General features: G+C 35.7%; 3 protein-coding genes across 5 annotated transcripts; 1 reads left to right on the top strand and 2 right to left on the bottom strand.

Moving 5' to 3' along the window:
• The first annotated feature begins 430 nt into the window (after positions 1-430).
• On the top strand, positions 431-5,352 carry LOC104230105 (uncharacterized). Its single transcript, XM_009782844.2, has 9 exons — positions 431-625; positions 1,750-1,821; positions 1,950-2,039; positions 2,596-2,638; positions 3,289-3,404; positions 3,761-3,865; positions 4,543-4,733; positions 4,834-4,903; positions 5,289-5,352. The coding sequence occupies exons 1-9, from the start codon at positions 431-433 to the stop codon at positions 5,343-5,345; spliced, it is 939 nt and encodes a 312-aa protein (XP_009781146.1). The 3' UTR covers positions 5,346-5,352.
• A 1,180-nt stretch (positions 5,353-6,532) lies between these two features.
• Positions 6,533-12,098, bottom strand: LOC104230104 (uncharacterized). Its single transcript, XM_009782841.2, has 3 exons — positions 11,672-12,098; positions 8,830-10,202; positions 6,533-7,142 (listed from the first exon to the last, which is right to left on the bottom strand). The coding sequence occupies exons 1-3, from the start codon at positions 11,996-11,998 to the stop codon at positions 6,956-6,958; spliced, it is 1,887 nt and encodes a 628-aa protein (XP_009781143.2). The 5' UTR covers positions 11,999-12,098; the 3' UTR covers positions 6,533-6,955.
• A 1,221-nt stretch (positions 12,099-13,319) lies between these two features.
• On the bottom strand, positions 13,320-17,889 carry LOC104230103 (probable lipid-A-disaccharide synthase, mitochondrial). 3 transcript variants are annotated; one of them, XM_070151818.1, is made up of 9 exons: positions 17,793-17,889; positions 17,441-17,702; positions 17,162-17,261; positions 16,941-17,046; positions 16,643-16,863; positions 16,074-16,152; positions 15,446-15,684; positions 14,009-14,235; positions 13,320-13,860 (listed from the first exon to the last, which is right to left on the bottom strand). In XM_070151818.1, the coding sequence occupies exons 2-9, from the start codon at positions 17,674-17,676 to the stop codon at positions 13,668-13,670; spliced, it is 1,401 nt and encodes a 466-aa protein (XP_070007919.1). In that variant the 5' UTR covers positions 17,677-17,702; positions 17,793-17,889; the 3' UTR covers positions 13,320-13,667. The 3 variants fall into 3 exon arrangements, with proteins under 3 accessions (XP_070007919.1, XP_070007920.1, XP_009781142.1); XM_070151819.1 differs by having other exon boundaries at positions 17,527-17,884; XM_009782840.2 differs by having other exon boundaries at positions 17,520-17,883.
• Positions 17,890-20,506: the final 2,617 nt, after the last annotated feature.

The following is a 20,506-nucleotide window of genomic DNA, read 5'->3' as shown; positions in this document are numbered from 1 at the left end:
TTAAAAGTTACACCTACTTGATTATGTAAATATATATCCTTTACTTTTTTGTATACAAAACTTAAAATTCTTACTTAAAAGAAAGGAGTATCAAACATTTGAAATTATTTAAAATAAAAAGAGTCATATCATTTAAAGTGGAAGTTATTGGATAGTAATTAACTACTAACTAAATCTAAACTTTCTCCTCCAATTACAAGAATCTGCATGACTAAAAAAAATAATTCAAAACCTCCAATTACATCACCTACTCCACCCCTATAAATACAGCTAACTTTGTCCATTTTCTGCTACTTCATTTTCTTTCAAAGGTAAACACTAAACAACTCTTTTCCTTTCACTTGGAGAAAATTCAGACCCTCATTTGGTTTCTTCTTTCTCATTTGGAAGGTTTTCAAAAGCAAAAGTTTTGTTTTAATAAGAACTTTAAATGGAGAATCTACCAGTATCATTGTTTATGGAAACTGCATTAACATCAACGCCAACGTTGCCCCCTCGCAACAACATTTCTTCTTCTTCACAGAAAAATGAGGGTCTTGATTTGGCTTCTGCCACCCCAAAACAGTTGGTGTTATTACTACATGATGTTAATCTTCGCGAAGAGGTTATCAATCAACTAACTAAGGTGACACGTTTTAAACCTTTTTATCTAAGTGTTTATATATATATGCATTTTGAGTACGTGTTAGTTTTTGTTTATCTATTTGTTTGTGTGTTTTTGTCCTCTACTTTGTGGCTGTTCGGTGTGTGCATGAGATATATAAAGGTAAAAGAAGTTCATCTGTGTTGTCTTTCATGCCTTCTTTTGCTCTTTTGAATGATCGCTAGAATCCACATTAAATTCTCTCAGAATAATATGATTGAGTGTTTTCTATTTCGATTAGAGATGTCAAAACAGGCTAGCGGGTTATAGAATTCAACGGACAAATAGCCGTCAAAGTGATGATTTTGAATTTTTATCCCCGTTTGCACAACTTCAAATTTAATATGCGTCTCGCTTGCCCCATAACTATCACTTTTAACTTTTGACCTTAAAGTTCTTTCAGACTCCCAAAGAACGTCAATTATTTCTGAATTCTTTTGGAATTCTAACAGTCGAGTTCAGCCCAATCCTCGGTTAAAAGGGCTTAGCTTGCAAAATGCTAGCCCAATTCATCCCTAAGTAGGCCGCAAGTTACCACTTTATATTATCTTGGAATTTTGACTTTGATGGACAATTATCTTCTTATGAATGAGTGAAAAAATCCTAAAAATAATTGATGATACATAGGCTATTAGTTATTTCACCCCTTATATGTGGGTATTTCTTATTTATATTTCGGTAAAGTGGTAAATTTGAAAATTATGACAATCAATTTGCTTGTACTTAAAAACACAGTGTTAGTGCTAAGGAGGTAGTGATCGGTGATGATGGTTCATTGCAATTCCGTCTACATCAACGAAGGATTAGGCAATTTTGGCTTAATTCAATTGTTTGTGGCCTAATAACATAAATTTAGTTTTAAATTGTAATTATTAGTTATAATTCCTAACCAACTTTATGATTTCAGGAATTAATATCCTCTAATTTATATTTGTGCAATTAGGATTTTGCAACTGCATTAAGCACGTGCAGTGAACTCATGCCTCTAGTCCCTTTTTCTGTTACCTTTTGAAAGTGCTAGAAAATATTGTGACATATATATATATATATATATATATATATATATATATAAGTTTTGGGTAATTAAACTTTTCTTATTATTTCAGAAGCGAGACACATGCACAGAGCTACCTTTGCTGTTGTGGAACACCTTCAATGCAGTCTTCATACTTTTACAGGTATATAATATAATATACCTCTTCTTATTTTCACTCATCTACCTAACTTCAGTTGGATAATGAATCTAAATTTTAAGTTGAATCCATCATTTTCGTAATACACAAATAGATTTATCTGTTAATTTCAGGAAGTGATAGCAGTGTACCCAAAGTTGTCAACCTCAATGATATCTATTAAGGAGTCAACTCGAGTGTGTAATGCCCTTGCTTTGTTTCAGGTCAGAAATGCACTACTAAATTATGTATTTGACATGCAACCTCTTTTATGCACTTATGAAAAAACCTGTTTGATTTGGTGATCAATGTGCTTTATGCTGCAATTGTCGTTGGCTTCGAGGAAAATCAGAGATGTGATGTCTTTATTTTTCTTGGCTTCTAGCCCTCAAGTGAAACGCAGCAGAGATACCCTTAAATTCTTTTAAATAAGTTCAGCCGAGTAGTTGTTACCATGTGACCAGGAGGTCACGGGTTCGAGTCGTGGAAACAATCTCTTGCGGAAATGCAGGGTAAGGCTGCATACAATAGACCCCTGTGGTCCCTCTCTTCCTCGCAGAAGCTTAGTGCAACGGACTGCCCTTTTAAGTTCAGCTGAGTAATATCTGATTAGACAGTAATATCTTTTCCATGGCACAAGATTATCGTAATGTTCAGTCGATAGGAAGAGGAGGTCATGAAATGAAATTGATGATATCATGACATAACGTATTTTTGACACCAGTTTTTACCACTTCATGATATGCATCCACCTTACTCTTTTATGGTTATATTCTACAGTGTATGGGAAATCACCAAGAAACAAGAAGGGAGCTCATAAAAGGTAATAATGTCAGTTCTTGAAATGATACAAATTTAAACCTATGCTGAACTACTTGTAAAAAGTGAATCAAATTGCTGCAAGTGTATGAGTATGGGAAGATTCAGGTACATAGGTTTCAAAATGATCTATCGCTTTACAGTTTCAAAATGATCGTATTACATTATCTATTTTACCCTTCCAATAGCCTTCTAGAGTTAAATAAATTTATCCACATCTATTGGCATATCTTCCTTCTCTATTCCTGCCAGCGTCTAAATGCATAGAAGTACAAATTCTCCCAGCTGTAGTCCATTTTCATTCTATACTTGTGTTTCATCTGTATAATTGTTCAAAAGAAAGTTTCTATTTCTATGAACTGTGATTCTAATTTTGTCCCAACACAAATGGAAGATGTTCATTCCATTATCATTTTTGTGGTGAAACGTGCAGATCATGCTTGCGAAGCTTTTGCAAATCATATGTCCTTTTAGTGCTCTAGTTGCCTTCAACTCTAATTTTTGCGCATTTTTTCAATAAATCGTATCGCTCTGCATCCCCCTCCCCATCTTCTCTTTTGATGGGAATGCTGGAGTAATTGCAGACTGAATTACAATTGGTTTTCCTATTGTTGAGAAACACAGTTTAACTCTTCTAATAACTATTCTTTGCAGCTAAAATACCATTTTATTTTTACCCATTTCTCAAGACCAATGGAAAAAATGGAAATGACAAGCCTTTGGAGTTTATCAGGCTCACCAGCTTGGGTGTTATCGGTTCCCTAACAAAGGTATTCTTCCATTTGAACAAATACATGCGTGCTCTCTCCATTGTTGTCGCTCGTTCATTTCATGCATTTGTTTTTTTTCAACTTTCTTCAAGACTGGATGTTCGGTAGTTAACACTACTTTACTGTTTACATATGCCTTAACTAGACATAGTGTAAGTATTAGTTACGGCTAATGGCTACCTGATAATCAGTTCTTGAATCAAGTATCTTTTTTTTTTTTTTCTTCTTGAGGTATCCATCTGCATTTCTTGAATCATTTATTCACAACGCTATATATGGCATTTCATATTGGTAATTAGACCACTGATCATACATTTATAGCATTATTTGATTCCGAATTTTGCTTGCTAATGCAGTTTGATGATCCATACGGTGGAGAGGTCCTTTATTTTTTCCTGGAAACAGAACTGGTTCCTTTGTGCCTGCATTGCATGGATCTAGGTGATGAATTGTCGCGTAAGGTTAGCCTGCAACATATTGATTCTGTTCCGTATTTGTTTTTTGTGTTGAATTATTAGGTTACAACTAGGATAATATAGTGCAGACAGGATCAGTGTTATCAAAGGCGCGCTTAAGCCGTGAAGCGAGGCTCAAAACATGTTGAAAGCTTCGTCTCACTTAGCAGGCGCTTCAGTATTTTCACCAAGGCTCTAAGACGTACTTTTCCTTGTCAATAAGCGAAATCTCGAAGAGGCGACATTAAACCATTGATAGTTTACTTTGTCGTAAAATTTCTTCAATTTCTTTCTTTCCATATATTTGGTATTCATGCTTATAGATATTAGTCTTGGACTACACATACAAATTCGTGGTTTTTCTTCATTTGCGCCTTTCTTCATTAAAGCCCATATATTTGCACTTTGCGCTTAAAGCCCTAACAGACCTTAGAGCTTTTTTGCGCTTTTGGCTTTTGATAACACTGGATAGGATTGTATCTAGTGAATATCTTTTCTTTTTTTGTATAAGCTTGATTGCTGTTGCATCGGGAAAGGGAGAAAAGGGTGCTTCAGAAATGTTTGCGAACTCCTGATTTTCCATTCTGCTTTATAAATTGTGTTTCTGATTGACTTTACTGGTTTGTGGTGATATACTGATTCTTGGCATCAAAATATGAAAAGAATGTTCTATGTCTGCACAGGTCGCAACACTCATAGTTATGAAAATCTTGATGCAAGAGGAAGGACTAAGCTATTGCTGTGCTTTAGCTGAACGGTTTTACTCAATAGTACAGGTCTTGCATCGAGTGGTAGAGAAACTTTCTCAAAAACCTTGTATACTGCTGCTAAGATATGTGATACAGTCTTATCTGTGTCTTTCACAAGTATCAAGGTTCGTCGGGTAGACATCTTTGTCCTCAGGTTTCATAATTTGCGATTTTTCTGTTATATTTGTCTTTGAATTTGTTGTTTGATCCACTTTCATAATGCAGACCATCTGATGCATTCAGAAGCCAAATTCCTTGTCAGCTATTCGACAACACCTTTATGGACATGCTTCGTGTAAGTTCATCTTCTCTCCTCCTTTTTACACACTAATAAACATGATGCATCTTCTAAAGAATTTCTAGTATTAGAATATCGGAACTTGCTATCGCCTATACACCCGGACCCCACTTGTGGGATTACACTGGGTTTGTTGTTGTTGGTATTCGCCTAGGTAGGTCTTTCTCAATTATTATTACAACTTCAAGTGTATACAGTCAAACTTTTCTATAACATCCCTGTTTGCTCCGATATGCACTATAGTGAAATGCTGTTATAGAGGACATGTATTATAACATAACATAAAAATCAGTTCCGAAACAAACTTGGCTTTTATAGTGAATGATTGTGCTATTATAGAGAGGTCTGACTGTACTTGTTTATTTTGCATATGACTTTGCAGGATGACCCCGAAACTTCAACGATGTTGCAGCAGCTATATCTCCATATAATGCGCTGATCAAGACAGTAATAAGATTGTAAACATGGATACGACTCTATCCTCTATACTAGTAGGAAAAGAGGACATGAAACACCAAATAGCCACCTCAGTTGGCTCATTTTGGAATTTTATATTGTGCTTCAACTGTATTATTCGTAGGGATGCTGATGCCAAATGAGGGGTAAAATATTTTTAATTTTTCAACAGTAAAAGCTCGAAAACTTGTTGCAAAGTTATGTCGGTATAAGTTATGCTGGAATAGTTATGCTGGGATTGTTGTTTATTCATTGTTTGGTATGTTGTATTAAAAATGACAATTGCATAATTTCTAAAAAGAAGGTATAAGTTATACCGGTGCTAATTACCCCACCTTCTATAAAGTATAAGTTATCCCGGTGTTAAAATTAACACCGGGATAACGTATACTTGGCTTGCTAACCAAACAGAGTATTAAGGTGGTATTAAATTTTTATATCACCCTTATACCTTCTTATACCTCATACCAAACGACCCCTTATAGTTTTGTCTTTGCTGGTGGACTACATTGTATACCAGTTTTTCCTTAATCTGCCCTTAGTGCTAATTAAGTGAATCGCTTAAGGAAGAGATGAAGGTAGCTCGGAAAATATTCTTATGATTACTATATACTGCAATTAAAATGTCTTTCCTATGCAAAACTTTGAAAGACGGATATATGAGAAGAAAGTATCAACCAAGAGATTAAATCTAAAGACCCCTTTCAGCCATTTTCATTTGGCACTTTTGCAGACTTATGTAAAGTGCCAAAAAAAGATTTTGGATCTCAAGCAGGTTATACACATTTCTCTTCTCCCTCGAGCTTGAATCTGTAAAAAATTCAAGGAAATAATCCCTTGTGACCACTTATAATTTGAATAAAAGAAAATGATCTTTTCATCTCTTGTGTGTTATTTTCAAATCTCTATGTATTAAAAAGAAGAACTCCGGTAAAAAAGAAATAAAACTAAAAATAAATTTGTAAAGGACTACAAAACCAATTCTCCGTAGATTAAATGGAAGAAAAAAAAAACTATGCTTAACGAACATAATAGCATCACGGTAAGTCTGATAATTTCATCCACATTGCACTTGGACTGCAGAAAGGAACATTGTGAACATCCAAACCAAGTTTGTCTCATTTGTTTCAAGCTAAGACATTCATGTGGTTTCCAATAGTATGCCAATGATAAAATCATTGTAAGAACACAATCTAATCTTTTTGAAAATGAGAACACAATCTGATCTTTACAGAAGAGTCCAAGAAAATTTTTGTAAACCAGAACACAGTCTAGTCTTTATATATCTTCCTATGCGTATGTCATAAAGGGGTTCATTGACAATACATCTCAAACTAACATAGCAAATCAGAAAGCTACTCTAGGGATGTGGAAGAGTTCATTTGTTTACCTCTAAAAAGAAACATAACTCTTCTTCTCTCTTCAGATACAACAAAATATCCCGAAATTTATGTGTTACTCCTTCGCACCCATTCAAGAAATTCAAGACAGAAAATTACAAAAGCAATCATATTCTCTTACAATAAAATACATGAACAGGATCGACCTGATTACAAAAATCTTGAAGGCTAACCAAGTGAACAAACCCAGGTATCAATCCCTGGGAAGAGAATTGTTGGATTTCGAGGGAATGGATAGATTGGTCTCGAGCATAAAAGAAAGATCATGCATCTGCGACATTATACCTTCTATATCCATATTATTCTTTGATGGATTTGATTCACCACGAATGTCTGCATTCTCTGAAGCATCACCAACCTTACTTGGGGTATCAACGGCACTAAAATATGTCAAATGAAATGTAAGAAATTGTTGATCGAACTCATAATTAGGAAGTTAACAGTTCAATGACAAAAAAACAAAAATACAATCATGATTTAACATGGCAACCTCTCCAAGTATTGCCTCCTATGTATTTCTCAGTTTCTTATTCTTCACTTAAGGTCGTAATGGGACCTCTTCCACTAGAAATGTTAAGTCTAGTTATCTTTATATAACATAAGCTTCAACGATATCACTAGTGATCATTGTCAGCCATTATATATAGCTAAATGGCTCAATAGATACAGAAGCGAATTCAGAAAGTATCATTTTTTTTTCTTTTTTTCTTTTTTTTGTTGCTTCTTTTGGGGTGAGCAGGGTTGAGTTGCTTTGCTCTCATGAAATCTCTAGAATAAAAAAGAAAATCAATGTAAGGTTTAGCATCAATTAATCAACAGAGCTACTTGTTATTTACTCAAGGAAGATAGTTGGATAAATAGGTAATAAAGATCTATCGAGATTCGAGTCAATCACCCTGGAAATAATATCTCTTGATTTTTTTTTCTTTCCAAAACTAGGCTGGATTTGAATCATCGTTTTTGTTATTGTTGTGAGTTTACCTCTCTGGGACAAGGAAAGTAGGAAACATGTAACTCTCATCCTGGGAAGACGGAAATAATTTCCTCTCTCAGCTCCAAAAGAGCCCATGTAATCCTCCTCTTCTAGAAACTTCTACCTTTCAACCTCCAAGTCATTACAAATGTAAAACCCTTTAATGAACACGTTCGTATCTTTTTTCCATTTCTCTGAATTTCTTGTTTTCAGGTGAGGGAGGCACAGGGTAGGTGAAAGGGGAAGAGGAGTCTAGTGAGAACGGACCTTGCACCTCCAGGATGAAAGACAGTTACCAATCAATAGTCAGTTCCTATTTTCTTCTGTCTCAAATTTGCACAAAGCTGAATTTTATACTTCCTCAAAATTTGCACAAAGTTGAACCAACAAAACTTCAAAACTGTCGTAAGCTTATTGTACCCTTACCTTCTCCAAGGAACTTTCGGCGGATACTGCAGTATTTTTCCTATATTCTTTTCTTCCATTGCTCCTTCCTCATACTTTTTTATTCTTTTTCCCATTTCACAAATATTTTATATTCTGTGATGCTTATTTTGATTTAATTCATTTATTTTACTTTCAAAAGCCATGGTTGAAGCCGGCGTTCTTCCAGATTCTCCTTTCTTTTCTATTGCTTTTTATTTGTCTCGTATTCTGTGATTTTCACTATGTTAAGATCTAATCCCCCCATTTCTACCTTAACTCTACGTTTGGCTCCAGGAAGGGGAGAGGGAGGGTGAAAGAGAGAAATTAACTGGTTTATTTCCCCAAGGTAAGATTTTGATAATTTACTTCCAATCATTTGGTATAGAAGGAAATAAATCCAAATTAGTTACTCCTTTCAGTCCAAATCGGAAGATCTTATGTGGAGGGGTATTCTGACCCTTCTAAATTTACTTCACCTGCCTTACTCTTAAACAAGGGAAATAACCTTAATCCTCAGATTTCCTGCCGATCCTCCAGCCCCTGCACTTTTCGCCCCAACCATAGTATAAGAGCAATATTTGACGCCTATGTTCCTCGGAATCTCCACTAATCAAAAGAAGTCTTCCTAAATCAGCCATATTACAAAAATAATAAAAATATGCACACACCTGAATATGGTAGGAACTTCCAAAATATTGTCATTCACTTCCGCAGAAACACCTTCTTTACCAGGTGCACCTGAAAAAGGATCTGACTGCGAAAAACTGCCAAAATCCATATCTTCAAGGTTTGAACTGAAATTTGTTAGTTCTGCATTATTGTTATTGTTGTCATTGTCGCTTTGCACCAGAACATTCTCAAATGGATCTTTGGTGGGTACAGAGGAGGTAAAAGTATTCCATTCATCAAAGGAATCATCATCCCCATTTGCAGTATCATGTTTAGGTGCAGGTGCATTCTCAAATGGATCTTTGATGGGTGCGGAGGAGGTAAAAGTATTCCACTCATCAAATGAATCATCATCTCCATTTGCTGCATCATGTTTAGGTGCAGGAGCATTCTCGAAAGGATCTTTGATGGGTGCGGAAGAGGTAAAAGTATTCCACTCATCAAAAGAATCATGATCTCCATTTGCTGCATCATGTTTAGGTGCAGGTGCATTCTGAGTCTGCCATGTGTCATCTTGAAACCAATCAATGCTAGTAGAGGGGTCGTTTGAACTATCTTGTAATTCAGCATCCTTAGGTCTCACAATTGGAAGAACTTCCCCAGCATTTTGCGATGCTCCCGAATTTGCATTATCCCATAGGTCAACTGCCGGCCAATCATTAGCTGCAGGAGAAACTGCTGCAACATCCATCAGTTTTCCATCTATTGGGCCTTTTGGGGTTCCAAAAACCGTATCTAACTGAGCTGAAAGATCAACATCTGAGCCAACAAAAGTATCAGTTGATTTGGAACCCTCCTGCTGGTTTCCAGAACTAACTGTGGAACTCATAGAGGTGCCAAATGTGGTAAACACATGCTGACCTGCAGAACCTATAGGAGTGCTAGATTTGTTAGACACATTCTCCTCTCCTGAATCAGCACTCTGAAAATCTGCTTTCCATCCAGAAAAGTCATTCGTAGTTTCGACAGTAGAAGAGGTCACAGCTCGTTCAGAGGATCTGTCATCAGTAGTTTGGACTGTAGCAGAGGTCACAGCCAGTTCAGAGGATCTGAGATTCTCAAACAAACTAAGATCCTCATGACTTCCATCAGTTCTATTTACTGCAGTCCCAATATTATCGCTTATGTCTGCCTGTTCTCTGTGAGCACTGGATATGTTTGTAAAAGAAAGGAAGTTGTCCAGGTCAACTCCAGTCGAACTGTAAGAGCTTTTGCTTTGCTCTAGCTTCTTATTTGTAATAGTGTTGTCTGTCTCCAGCTCAGTTGGCCATCTAATTTTCAGGTCAAGCAAATCAGACAAAAGAATTTCATCATGGGGTGAACTCGGCCCCTTGTTTACCTGATTCTTTTCAGTAGCTGCTCCAACCTTCTCCTGGAAACCAAAATGAGACAAGTTCTTAACTACTCCTAATTCAACAAGTTTACAGTAAAACCAAAGTCTATTGAAAATGCTAAAGGGCTTAAGAGAAATAAATGAAAGAAGAAACAGTGTGCAACAGAGGTGGATCCAGGATTATAGTTAGTGGATTCGAGCTTCCACTCACCCACTAATTTTTTGTGAAAATGAGTTGTGATGCAGCATATGTATTCTTAAAAAAGATTCAAATATATAATGTGTATATAAATTTATAGCTCAAGCCGAATCTGCATCTGCTAAGCAAAGCTACAGAAATATATATCGAGCCATAGGACTGAAGCATAATAACCAAAAACAACACAAAAAAGCCCAATCTTGCATAATCGTCCAATAACAGGAAGCAAGAGACATATTGAGATAGAGCAATGAGCGAATTTTGTGTGTTTTGAGATAGAGGAAGAGAAACCTGACACAATGTATCAAGGAGGATGAGGATTTTAAGTTAGTAGATTCAGAATATCACTACACTAAACTTTTGTGCACACACTAATTCTTGGTCAAGGATTAGAATCTATAATATATTTGTTTTTAAGAAAATCTCAACTATATAGCTCAAGTCAAATCCGCCCCTAACTGAAAGCAACTAACGTACCCATACAAAGCAATAAAGCAAATTGTATGTGTTCAATAGAAAGGAAGAGGGGCCCCAAATACTGATCCACAAGAATCTTAAGTCAGTGGATTTGAAGTACCAATGGAATCACTACTTCTTGGTTCGCATGTAAATATATACTCCCTCCGTTCACTTTTACTTGGCACGTTTTGACTTTTCACGCTCCTTAAGAAAGAATACGCTCCTTAAGAAAGAATAAATGAAGTGCATAATTTACCATGATACCCATATTAATTGATGCACATTTTATTGGATTTGAGAAAATAATTTGAAATGAGTAATAAATATTGTGGGTATAATAGGAAAAAAAATATTGTCTTCTCTTGATAAGCGTAAAGTGACAAGTAAAAATGAAAATCTATTTTTAGTATACATGCCAAGTAAAAGTGTACGGAGGGAGTATATATATAACTTTAGAAAGTTTCCAAGTATAGATATGTAGCTTAAGTTGAATCCACAAAATATAATAAAAAAGATCTAATCTTGCACTATCATTCCTCCATAACAGGAAGCAACCAACACACTCATATAAATCAGTGAGCAAATCGTGGACATTTTGAGACAAAGGAAGAGAGACCCAATACACCACTCATCAAGGGTTCCAAGTACCAAAGCAATCACTAATTCTTTATGACTACAGCTTGGAACTTAGTATAGTCATTATTTCTAAACAATGATTCAAAAATATTCTCAAGCCAAGGAAAAAACAATCTTGCATTATCATTCCTTCATAACAGGAAGCAACCAACACACTAACATATTGCAATAAACAACATGCGTTCCAGAAAAAAGTACAACAGACACAGCATACCGATCCATCAAGGCGAAGGGCTTGGAGAAACCATTGATAACCAACAGTGGACTTAAAAGAAATAGGGTCAGGAGCCACGTCAGCGTTTTTGTGCAATTTCTGACCGCAATATATGCAAATCAAGGACTGAAGCCCTCTGAGAAGCTTGCCTTGGCAGTGTTTACAGCGGAGATAGGGTGGAGAAGGGTCGAAGGCGGCGACGGAGGCGGAAAGAGAAGGCATGGCCGGAAGTGAAGGGTCATCTGGGTTGTAGTCGGGTAGACCCGCTTCGGTTCGGGTCGAGATCTTAGCCTGCTGGATCAGATCATTTGGGAGCTCCAACGCCATTGTCGAGCAAAGTAAACAGAGTGGTGTATGTTTAGTTAGGGATTTTGTTGTTTTCTTCAGTTCAATCACTTGAATCAACTGTCTGTTCCCACATCATGTACTTTAGTAGTACGTCTTTTCTTTTAGTATTTATTTTGGTCCTTCGCCCATTATTTATTTAGTTTACCTGACTTAGTTTTTCTTTTATTTTTTCCCTTTTCATTTGGACATCTGCTTTCCTTTTTCTCCCCCTTAATTCCTGTCACAATACAGGGAAAATACGTTTTCATGGTTATTCATAATATTGTTTGAAATTAAGAAAGTATATTTTTTAAAAAAACTTATGTCTAAAAGTAAATTTCTCGTGTGTAAAAAAAGCGATAAGGTTACAAAATTAAAAATAATTTTGTAAAGACGCACAAAACCATTTGACACCCCTATAGGTTTTATCCTAACATGAGATTTGTAGTTAATTTTCCTCTAATACTTTTTATTTGTCGGATTAAAGTAATAGGTCCCCATAAATTTGGAACGTGAGAAATTTCCTCGATAGTTCTCGATGGAACAAATAGACTTTTACTTAGACATGGAAATACAATTTCCTTGTCCAAATTCCAGATATGGTCGATCGGACCTCACATTTCCAAAGGACCTCTATTCTTAATTTATAATTCGAAAAACAAGGAAATAATCAAATATATAATTATGGCGAATAGTGATGAAAAATTAGTACATTGTCATTTGGTACTCTAAGATACAAGGGCAGTGGCGGACCCAGGATTTTGTGCAAGCGGATTTAATCTTAGAAGTACATAAATTTAGTTGTAAAATAGTAGTTGTCAAGTGGGTTCAAATAAAATATTTATACAAAATTTACGCAACTTTAATCGTAATTTAGACATATACACAGTATTATTTTTTTATGAAACGGGTTCAATTAAACCTACTTGTCACCACGTGTGTCTGTCACTGTCTAAGGGTGGTTTTTGGGACCAAAAGAGATGAGCAAGTTCATGGTATACAACAACAACAACAGACCCAGTGTAATTCCCACAAGGAGTCTGGAAGGATAGTATGTACGCAGATCTTACTCCAAACTTCAAGAAGACAGAGAGGTTGTTTCCGAAAGACACTCGGCTTAGGAAAAGATAAAAGGAAGGGCAGCAGCAAGTTCATGGTATAAATATAGTTTTATTTTTTTATAAAGCACTAGAGTTTACATCACCTAAAAATTAGTAAAGCACTGAGGTAAAGAACATGCCAACTTATCAAATATACTTGAATAGTTCAACCACTAGAACCCCATTTGGTTCAAATCCTAGATTGATAGCTTATGATCTCCTTTTCATGAATCTTCTAGAAATATTTCTCATCTCCTTTTCATGAATCCAATGCAACACAGCTGTTACAATCCTTAATCTGAGAGAGGAAGAGAAAGAAGGACGATTTCCACGAGAGGGGAAAATTTTTCATTAACTATTTTACACAGCTTGCAGATATAACTTGAGCTTCTTATAGGTTGAAGCTCTATGCAAGTGAAACTAAATATGGAAATCAACTAACAAAATGAATAGAAATTATCCAACTGCTATACAGTTGCTGACTTCCAAACAAATTTTCTTCAAAACTCTCTAGCTGCATCTTATCTCAACTTTGCTCACAGCGACTGCTTGAATTTTCACGAATCACATTATTCCAGCTTATTCCGAGAATACAATATTGCATATGCTGCAACCATACTTGGTGTACAATCAGAAAGTGGACCGCTCGTCTCCCCCTGGGTTGAGCAACTAATGTTCATCTTTGGAGGTCTTAGCAGCTCAATAACCTCTTCAGCAGCATTAATTTGTTTTTCTCGAAGGTTGTCATCAAGTATTAAATCCCTGTGATTTTAAGATTCCCAAGTCATATTTAAGCCGTTTTTAATGATTACTGCACGTACTCTTACGCAAACAGAGGCAGACAAATGCTGCTCTCTGTTGTGAAAACAACACAACTACAAGGGACAAGGATCATTTAGTCGAAGCTTACTTGAGTAATGATGCCAATTTTGAAGGAGTGCAATCTTGAAATAGAGCTTCAGGGATTATAGCTGAATCCAAAAGAATATTAGGAAGAGAGATGTATGGTATAATAGCTTTGTATCGTATAACTAATTCTGTCAGGAGATGGGCTCGATACGCAACAACACATGGCAGTCTTGCAAGCTGCACTTCCATCGCAACTGTACCAGAAGTACATAGTGCTACACTGCTTGCCTGCAGAAGCACAGTTCATGTTACCACATCCACCTTGAAACATGAGGCAACTTAATATATTCATGAATCATGAACCAGAAAAGTAAAGAACTGAGAATTATCTCCATATTGATTGTCATTCATTGGTATGTTACTTCTTTACGCAAAAGATGATTTAACAGCAGAAAAATTGTGGGCCATAGGCTATGTATATCCCCCTCAATAATTAAAAAAAAATACATTAAAGTTTCACTTTGTGATAAAAAATTGGATAAAAAGGAAAAACTAATTATAGTGACAAAGTGCAAAGCACACAATTCACATAAAATGCAAATACTAATAACTATATTTAGGAAGCGTCTTTTGGATAAAACAAAGATTTTCTGAAACAGACCTTGGAGTTACTGCTGGCACTTAAAAGCATACCTATAGCTTGCCTAGTATCAAATCCACATAAAAAGTCTTTGAATAACTGAAAAAAAATGAACAATTTGAAAGAAACTCGTAACAAGCATAAAGTACCATTTACTTGTTCTTGATTAATAAATAACTTCAGCAAATCTGCAGGAGCTTAAAGGATATACCATCTATTATCAAGAACAAAACTAGAACTAGAAAACATGGTAGCCAATTGGCAACCTCTAGTAGCAACGACTAGGTTTTCATCCTTGGAAATGAGATCCACAAGATCCAAACCAAGTGTCTGGCTCTTTCCTACTCACGATGTATCATACTCCCAACACTATGAGGAACAATTAAATACAAACAAAAGATAAAAAAGGGAAGCCCGGTGCACAAAACATCTCGCATTCACGCAGTGTCCGGAAAGGCCGCACCCTAAGGGGTGTGATGTAGTCAGCTTACCCTAATGCAAGCATTAGTAGCTGCTTCCACGGCTTGAACCCGTGACCTATAGAACACACGGAGACAATTTTATCATCGCTCCAAGGCTCCCCTTCATAGATGCTAATTATCCATTGCAAGGCACATTCATCGAGCTCTGTACCTTAAAAATACCGTCAAGGGACTTGCTCCATTTCCAGTTACACCCTTTTTCCAATTCATTGAGTCACTTCGACCACAGTATGTCCCAAAATAGTTAATTCTTCCAGAATAATGAACATTGAAACCTTTTCCTATTCCCCCAAAGTTCACAGCCGGAATAGGAAGCATAATTCTAGTCCGAGCTACATCACTTCAAAATGTAAAGATACAAGAGTCAAGGCCTTACACTAAATGAATTGTATTTCATCTGGTGTGATCCTCCAGGAACCAATACAACAGATGATGGCCACTTACAAACAGCTTTATCAATGTAGCCTTCCACATGTTGATTAGGTGCCACATGAACTGCTGTTACCAAGTCCGGAAATGAACCTTTCAAATGTTCCAAAGTGCTTGAGAATATGGGGAACATTCGAGTAACCTCCTGTAATCTACTTCCAGGAAGCAAGGAAATGACTGGGGATCCTTCAAATTAAGCTAACAACACAATTAGAAAGTTGGCAAGGAGAAACAAAATTGATAGAATAGCAAGTCAACCGATAAAAAGGTAATAATATCCTCTCTCTTTTTTCAGTAAGCCACTGAGAAGGAGACACAGATTTTGACATATTGGAAGTAAATACAGAGAACACGATCTTGCCTCGTTAGATAACCGACAAATTACAGCAAAAGCATAGAAATAATATTTTCTTTTTGAAATGGTATAGAAAATATACATTGTTCATACAAATTGAAAATTTTCACAGCATAGTACTTTCATCACGGGTATGAAACTTGGCTATACTATGCACAAATATAATCTAGTATGATACATCATATACTTTCTCACAATATATTAGTACAAGTTAACATACCTGATGATATTCCATGATCAGTTAGAAATGCTTCAGCATTTCCTTTAATTCTGTATCTTCTTTCTATGGCATCCTTCACCTAAAATTGAATATTAGACAACATTACGCCATTACACTATATAAAATTATAATTTCACTGTTGCATTGGTAGAATAACTTTATTCCCCACTTGTTCATATTTCTTAGCATTTCGCTTCTCTTTGTTCCCCTGGTGGGATTCATCAGTGTATATAAATGATTAATTAGGTGGGTTGTTAATTGACAAGACGAAAAAATTGCCATTTCAAAAGTTAAAAACATTACTTTAACGTGATGACAGAATTATCAAGGAATCACTCAATCCCACCAGGAAATTGCACAGAAATTCTTAGTGAATAGTTTCTTGACAGGAAAGAAATTTTATCACACTAATGAAATCATCACTTAGTAAATTGTTTCTTGGAAAGAAAGAATATCTGCATGCTCAAAAGGTAAAAATCCAGCCACTGGTATATGAAGGCACTATTTGAATGACGAAGTCTTTCATGTACCAAATGTAGAATAAAACACAAATCAAAATACTGATTTACCTGGAAGTCCGAAATATCTTCAAGGGTGGGATGACCAACAAAGGTTGCTGCTAGGCCGTTTGATCTACAGACTTCTGCCTCAAACGGAAGAATGCATAACACATGATCCACAAACTGAAGAAGTCCTTTTAGTCTTGCTTCACCACCTTTCCAAGCCCAAAATGACGGTGATACATAATGGAACTGCAAAGGGCTAAACATCCCCTGCTGAACACATGTAGCTGCAAAAAGTTTTTCCCAGTGCACAAGGAAAACGCGAGAAATCTCTTTCGAACTCACAAAAGCTACAGAGCATTACCCCTCAAATGCTTTAAGAAACGGAAGGAGAATCCTTTAGAGTCTACAGTGAGTACGACATGAGGCCTAAAAGAAAGAGCTGCTTCTATAGTTTGTTTCAGCCTAACCTGTCATTTCAAAATTCAAATAAGGTCCGAATTTCATGCATAGATAATTATTATTTTTACTTGGAAAAACTATAACTTGATTTTTAGCATGCAGAAAATTCATAATATTTCATACTCTAAATTGATTAAGATATGGCAGCAACTCCCAAATGCCCATTACTGCAATATCCTCTATTGGGAACAGAGTATTCAACCCTTGCTTACACATCATCTTCCTGATAAACATACAAACCACAGAAAGAATAATGATAATTAAAGGAGTTGACAACTTGACCTAATTATAGCTGCTGCAACTTTTGACTAGTGAAAAGCATATTAATAATTTCAAGTTTCAATTATAACTTTAAAATATTACTAATAATTAGAAAAGAGGGGGGGGGGGAGGACAGATTACCCTCCAATGCCAGCAAAACGGACAGGCAAAGGAGAAAGTTTTTTTAGAGAACTCATGACACGGGAACCAATTGTATCACCAGAAACCTCGCCGGCAACAATGAAGACCCTGAGTTCTGCATCTTTTGAAGCCAAATCAACTGCACTTTGACTTGAAACTGAGAATGTTCTTCTCATTTGCCGCATCAAGTTTAGGTTTGTTTCAGTATTCGCATTCCAAATTCTTCTAATAAACATATCTTGGTCTCCCTAAAACGGAAATACTAATACGCAAAAAAGAAAAGTTAGTGAAACCCTTATTTTGGAAAGTATTAAATAGTAAATGAAATGGGAATTTCAGCAAAGCACTGAACTTGTAGTATCTTTTTTTTTTTTTTGTCTGGAAAATGGCAGACTCAACCAGCGCTCGCTCTCTTCTTCCCCTTTTTTCTTTTTTCCCACTCTTTCCTTTTCTAATTTGATGATTCGGGTCGGTAAAATGAAGCGGACCAAATAGGAGTCCCGAACCTAAATATTGTTTTTCTAGACTCAAATTACCTTAACAGGTGTTTTAAAAAATATATATATTTCTATATATAGCGTGCAAAAATAAGATGTTATACATTAATGGTAACGTCTGTCATTAAGGTATAGCGTCTTTTATTCATACGCTATACATATAACGCCCAAAAAAAACGCTATACCCTGAATATGGACTCACCAATAAGTGAACTGACAAACACAATAATTTAAATGTGTATAGCGTATATTTAAAGAACGTTATACGGCAAAAAATTTCCATATCCCGGGCTAGCCATTTCCTATATAAAGTGGTTAGGATTTTAGGAAAATTCGTTCACATAAAATTCTAACTCCTGTTCAATTTTTTCTTGTTGTTAAATTCTGAAGCATTTCTTTTGTAATGTCTGAAGAGCGTAGATAAGAGTTTCATTATAATGGGGGGGTGTGAGGTTGTGATGGAGAATAGCTCTGTGAGGTATAGTTTATCTCCACAGGGTCAATGTTAAATTACCACTTACAATAGAGTACGATAAATTGATATCGTTGTTATGCAAAAAAAATGGGTGTGAGGAAACGTTCAGTGATACATAAAGTAACCGGAAGATATTTGTATTTCGTCACTCCGCAAGGGGCTGCTTTTTACTCGGAGTTAAACATCTACGATGATGAAACTTTGAGGGATTTTCTGAGGACTCCGGATGAATACTGGGAATATCTTGTAATAAATATGTTGGATATGTACATCAACATCGAAGACGTTCCAAACAATGAGGTTGCCGGACAGGTTCCGAATAACCCCCAGTCATCGGGTGGCTATTCTAGAGGAGTTTTTGCCGGACATGTTTGAAAGAGTTTTCCTTGATTTAAACTTATCCTCGTCTGCTTTACATAATTCACAAGATGAGTGGTAAGCTTCAATTTTCCTTTGTGTTACGATGCACATTTTTATTGTATTGAATTTGTATTAACGCTCATATATTTAACAGGAGGTACAGTCCGGATATGAATTTTACAAATTTTGAACCCAACATAGTTTTGGTGTATCGGATCATGGTGGTCCATACGAGAGCCATCGCCGAAATGAAAATGTCCATCATGGAATTTCATCACATTACGACTTGTAAGTGAAGTGATACGGCTATATGGAAAGTATTTATTAAATTCAGCATCTTATTATTTTGTTGATTGTACAGTGAAAACGAGCAAGTTGAACCAAATATACTCACTCAATTGCCCGAAGACGACATATTAAATTGGGATCTGGCAGATGCACAGAGTGAGGAAGAGAACAGTGATTACGACAACAATGCTGATGAATCTGGAGACGAGACATCTTTTCTTCGTGAGGATGGTGATGAGGAGGATGAAGGGCACTATTTAAATTGGGGTATAGCGTATGAAAAGAAAACGCTATATATAACGTACAATAACAAGACGCTATATGTGGCAGTCAAATCGTCAGACCATATAGCGTATGAATAAAAGACGTTATACCTTAATGACAGACATTACCGTTAATGTATAGCGTCTTGTTTTTGCACGCTATATATAGAAATGTATTTTTTTTTAAAACATATGTTAAGGTAATTTGAGTCCAAAAAAATAATATTTAGGTTCCGGACTCGACCAAATAGGGGTATTATCACTTTTAGCCCGCATTAGAAATTATTTATATTTGGTAACCGTAAAAATATATAAAATTTATATAATTTTTGTATATAACATATAAAATGTATATATATATAAAAATATATAAATTTTATATATTTTTCGGCTATTATTTTTACAGTGGCTATACAGTGTCATTCCTCCCGGCCAAATATGCTTGGGCGATTGACAGAAATGGCCCCACGGTTGCGCGATTGACAGAAATGGCCCCAGGGATTGGTCTTAGCAGAATGTCTCCGATATTCCTGACCCATACACAATAATCGCTCTTCAATATTTTCCTAAATGACTGGTAGAGTTTATGCTATATTTACTCTATTTATTTGTTAAGTTGTTCAACATAGTCTACCAGATTAACATGATTTTACTCTTCATAGAATTTTTTCTATCGGATCAGTGGAGTTTATACTATATTTACTCTAACTATTTATTAAGTTGTTCATCAAAGTCTACTCGATTAATATTTTATCTTTGTTATTTTAATAAAGTGTTCTTTGAATTTACAACTTCGATTTCGATCAAAACACCCCAAATTTGCTCCAAATGTTCTTAAATTTGAAACGAAGCTTCCAAATACCAACACACAAATCATAATCACCAATTCATTCATATAACACCAAATCAAAAAGGCCTATTTTGTCTTTTCCAATATTTTTTAAGGTCCAATAGTATAGTTTAGAAATTTTATAGTAAATCACTTAATCAATGTTTGAGCTAAAAAATTTAGCATAAATTATCAGCATTCAAACGTTTTTAACAATAATGGATTATTACTCCTCACTTTATACTACCAAACAAGAACTTTAAGCTTTGGAATATTGAAGAACTATGGTGTTTAAGTAAAAAAAAATTGGGATATTTTGCTAAGACCGTAAGAAAAGGGAACATTCCGACAAGA

This window comes from Nicotiana sylvestris, chromosome 7 (genome assembly GCF_000393655.2).
Source record: "Nicotiana sylvestris chromosome 7, ASM39365v2, whole genome shotgun sequence".
Classification (NCBI taxonomy): Eukaryota; Viridiplantae; Streptophyta; class Magnoliopsida; order Solanales; family Solanaceae; genus Nicotiana; species Nicotiana sylvestris.
This window is presented reverse-complemented; position numbering and strand designations above follow the sequence as displayed.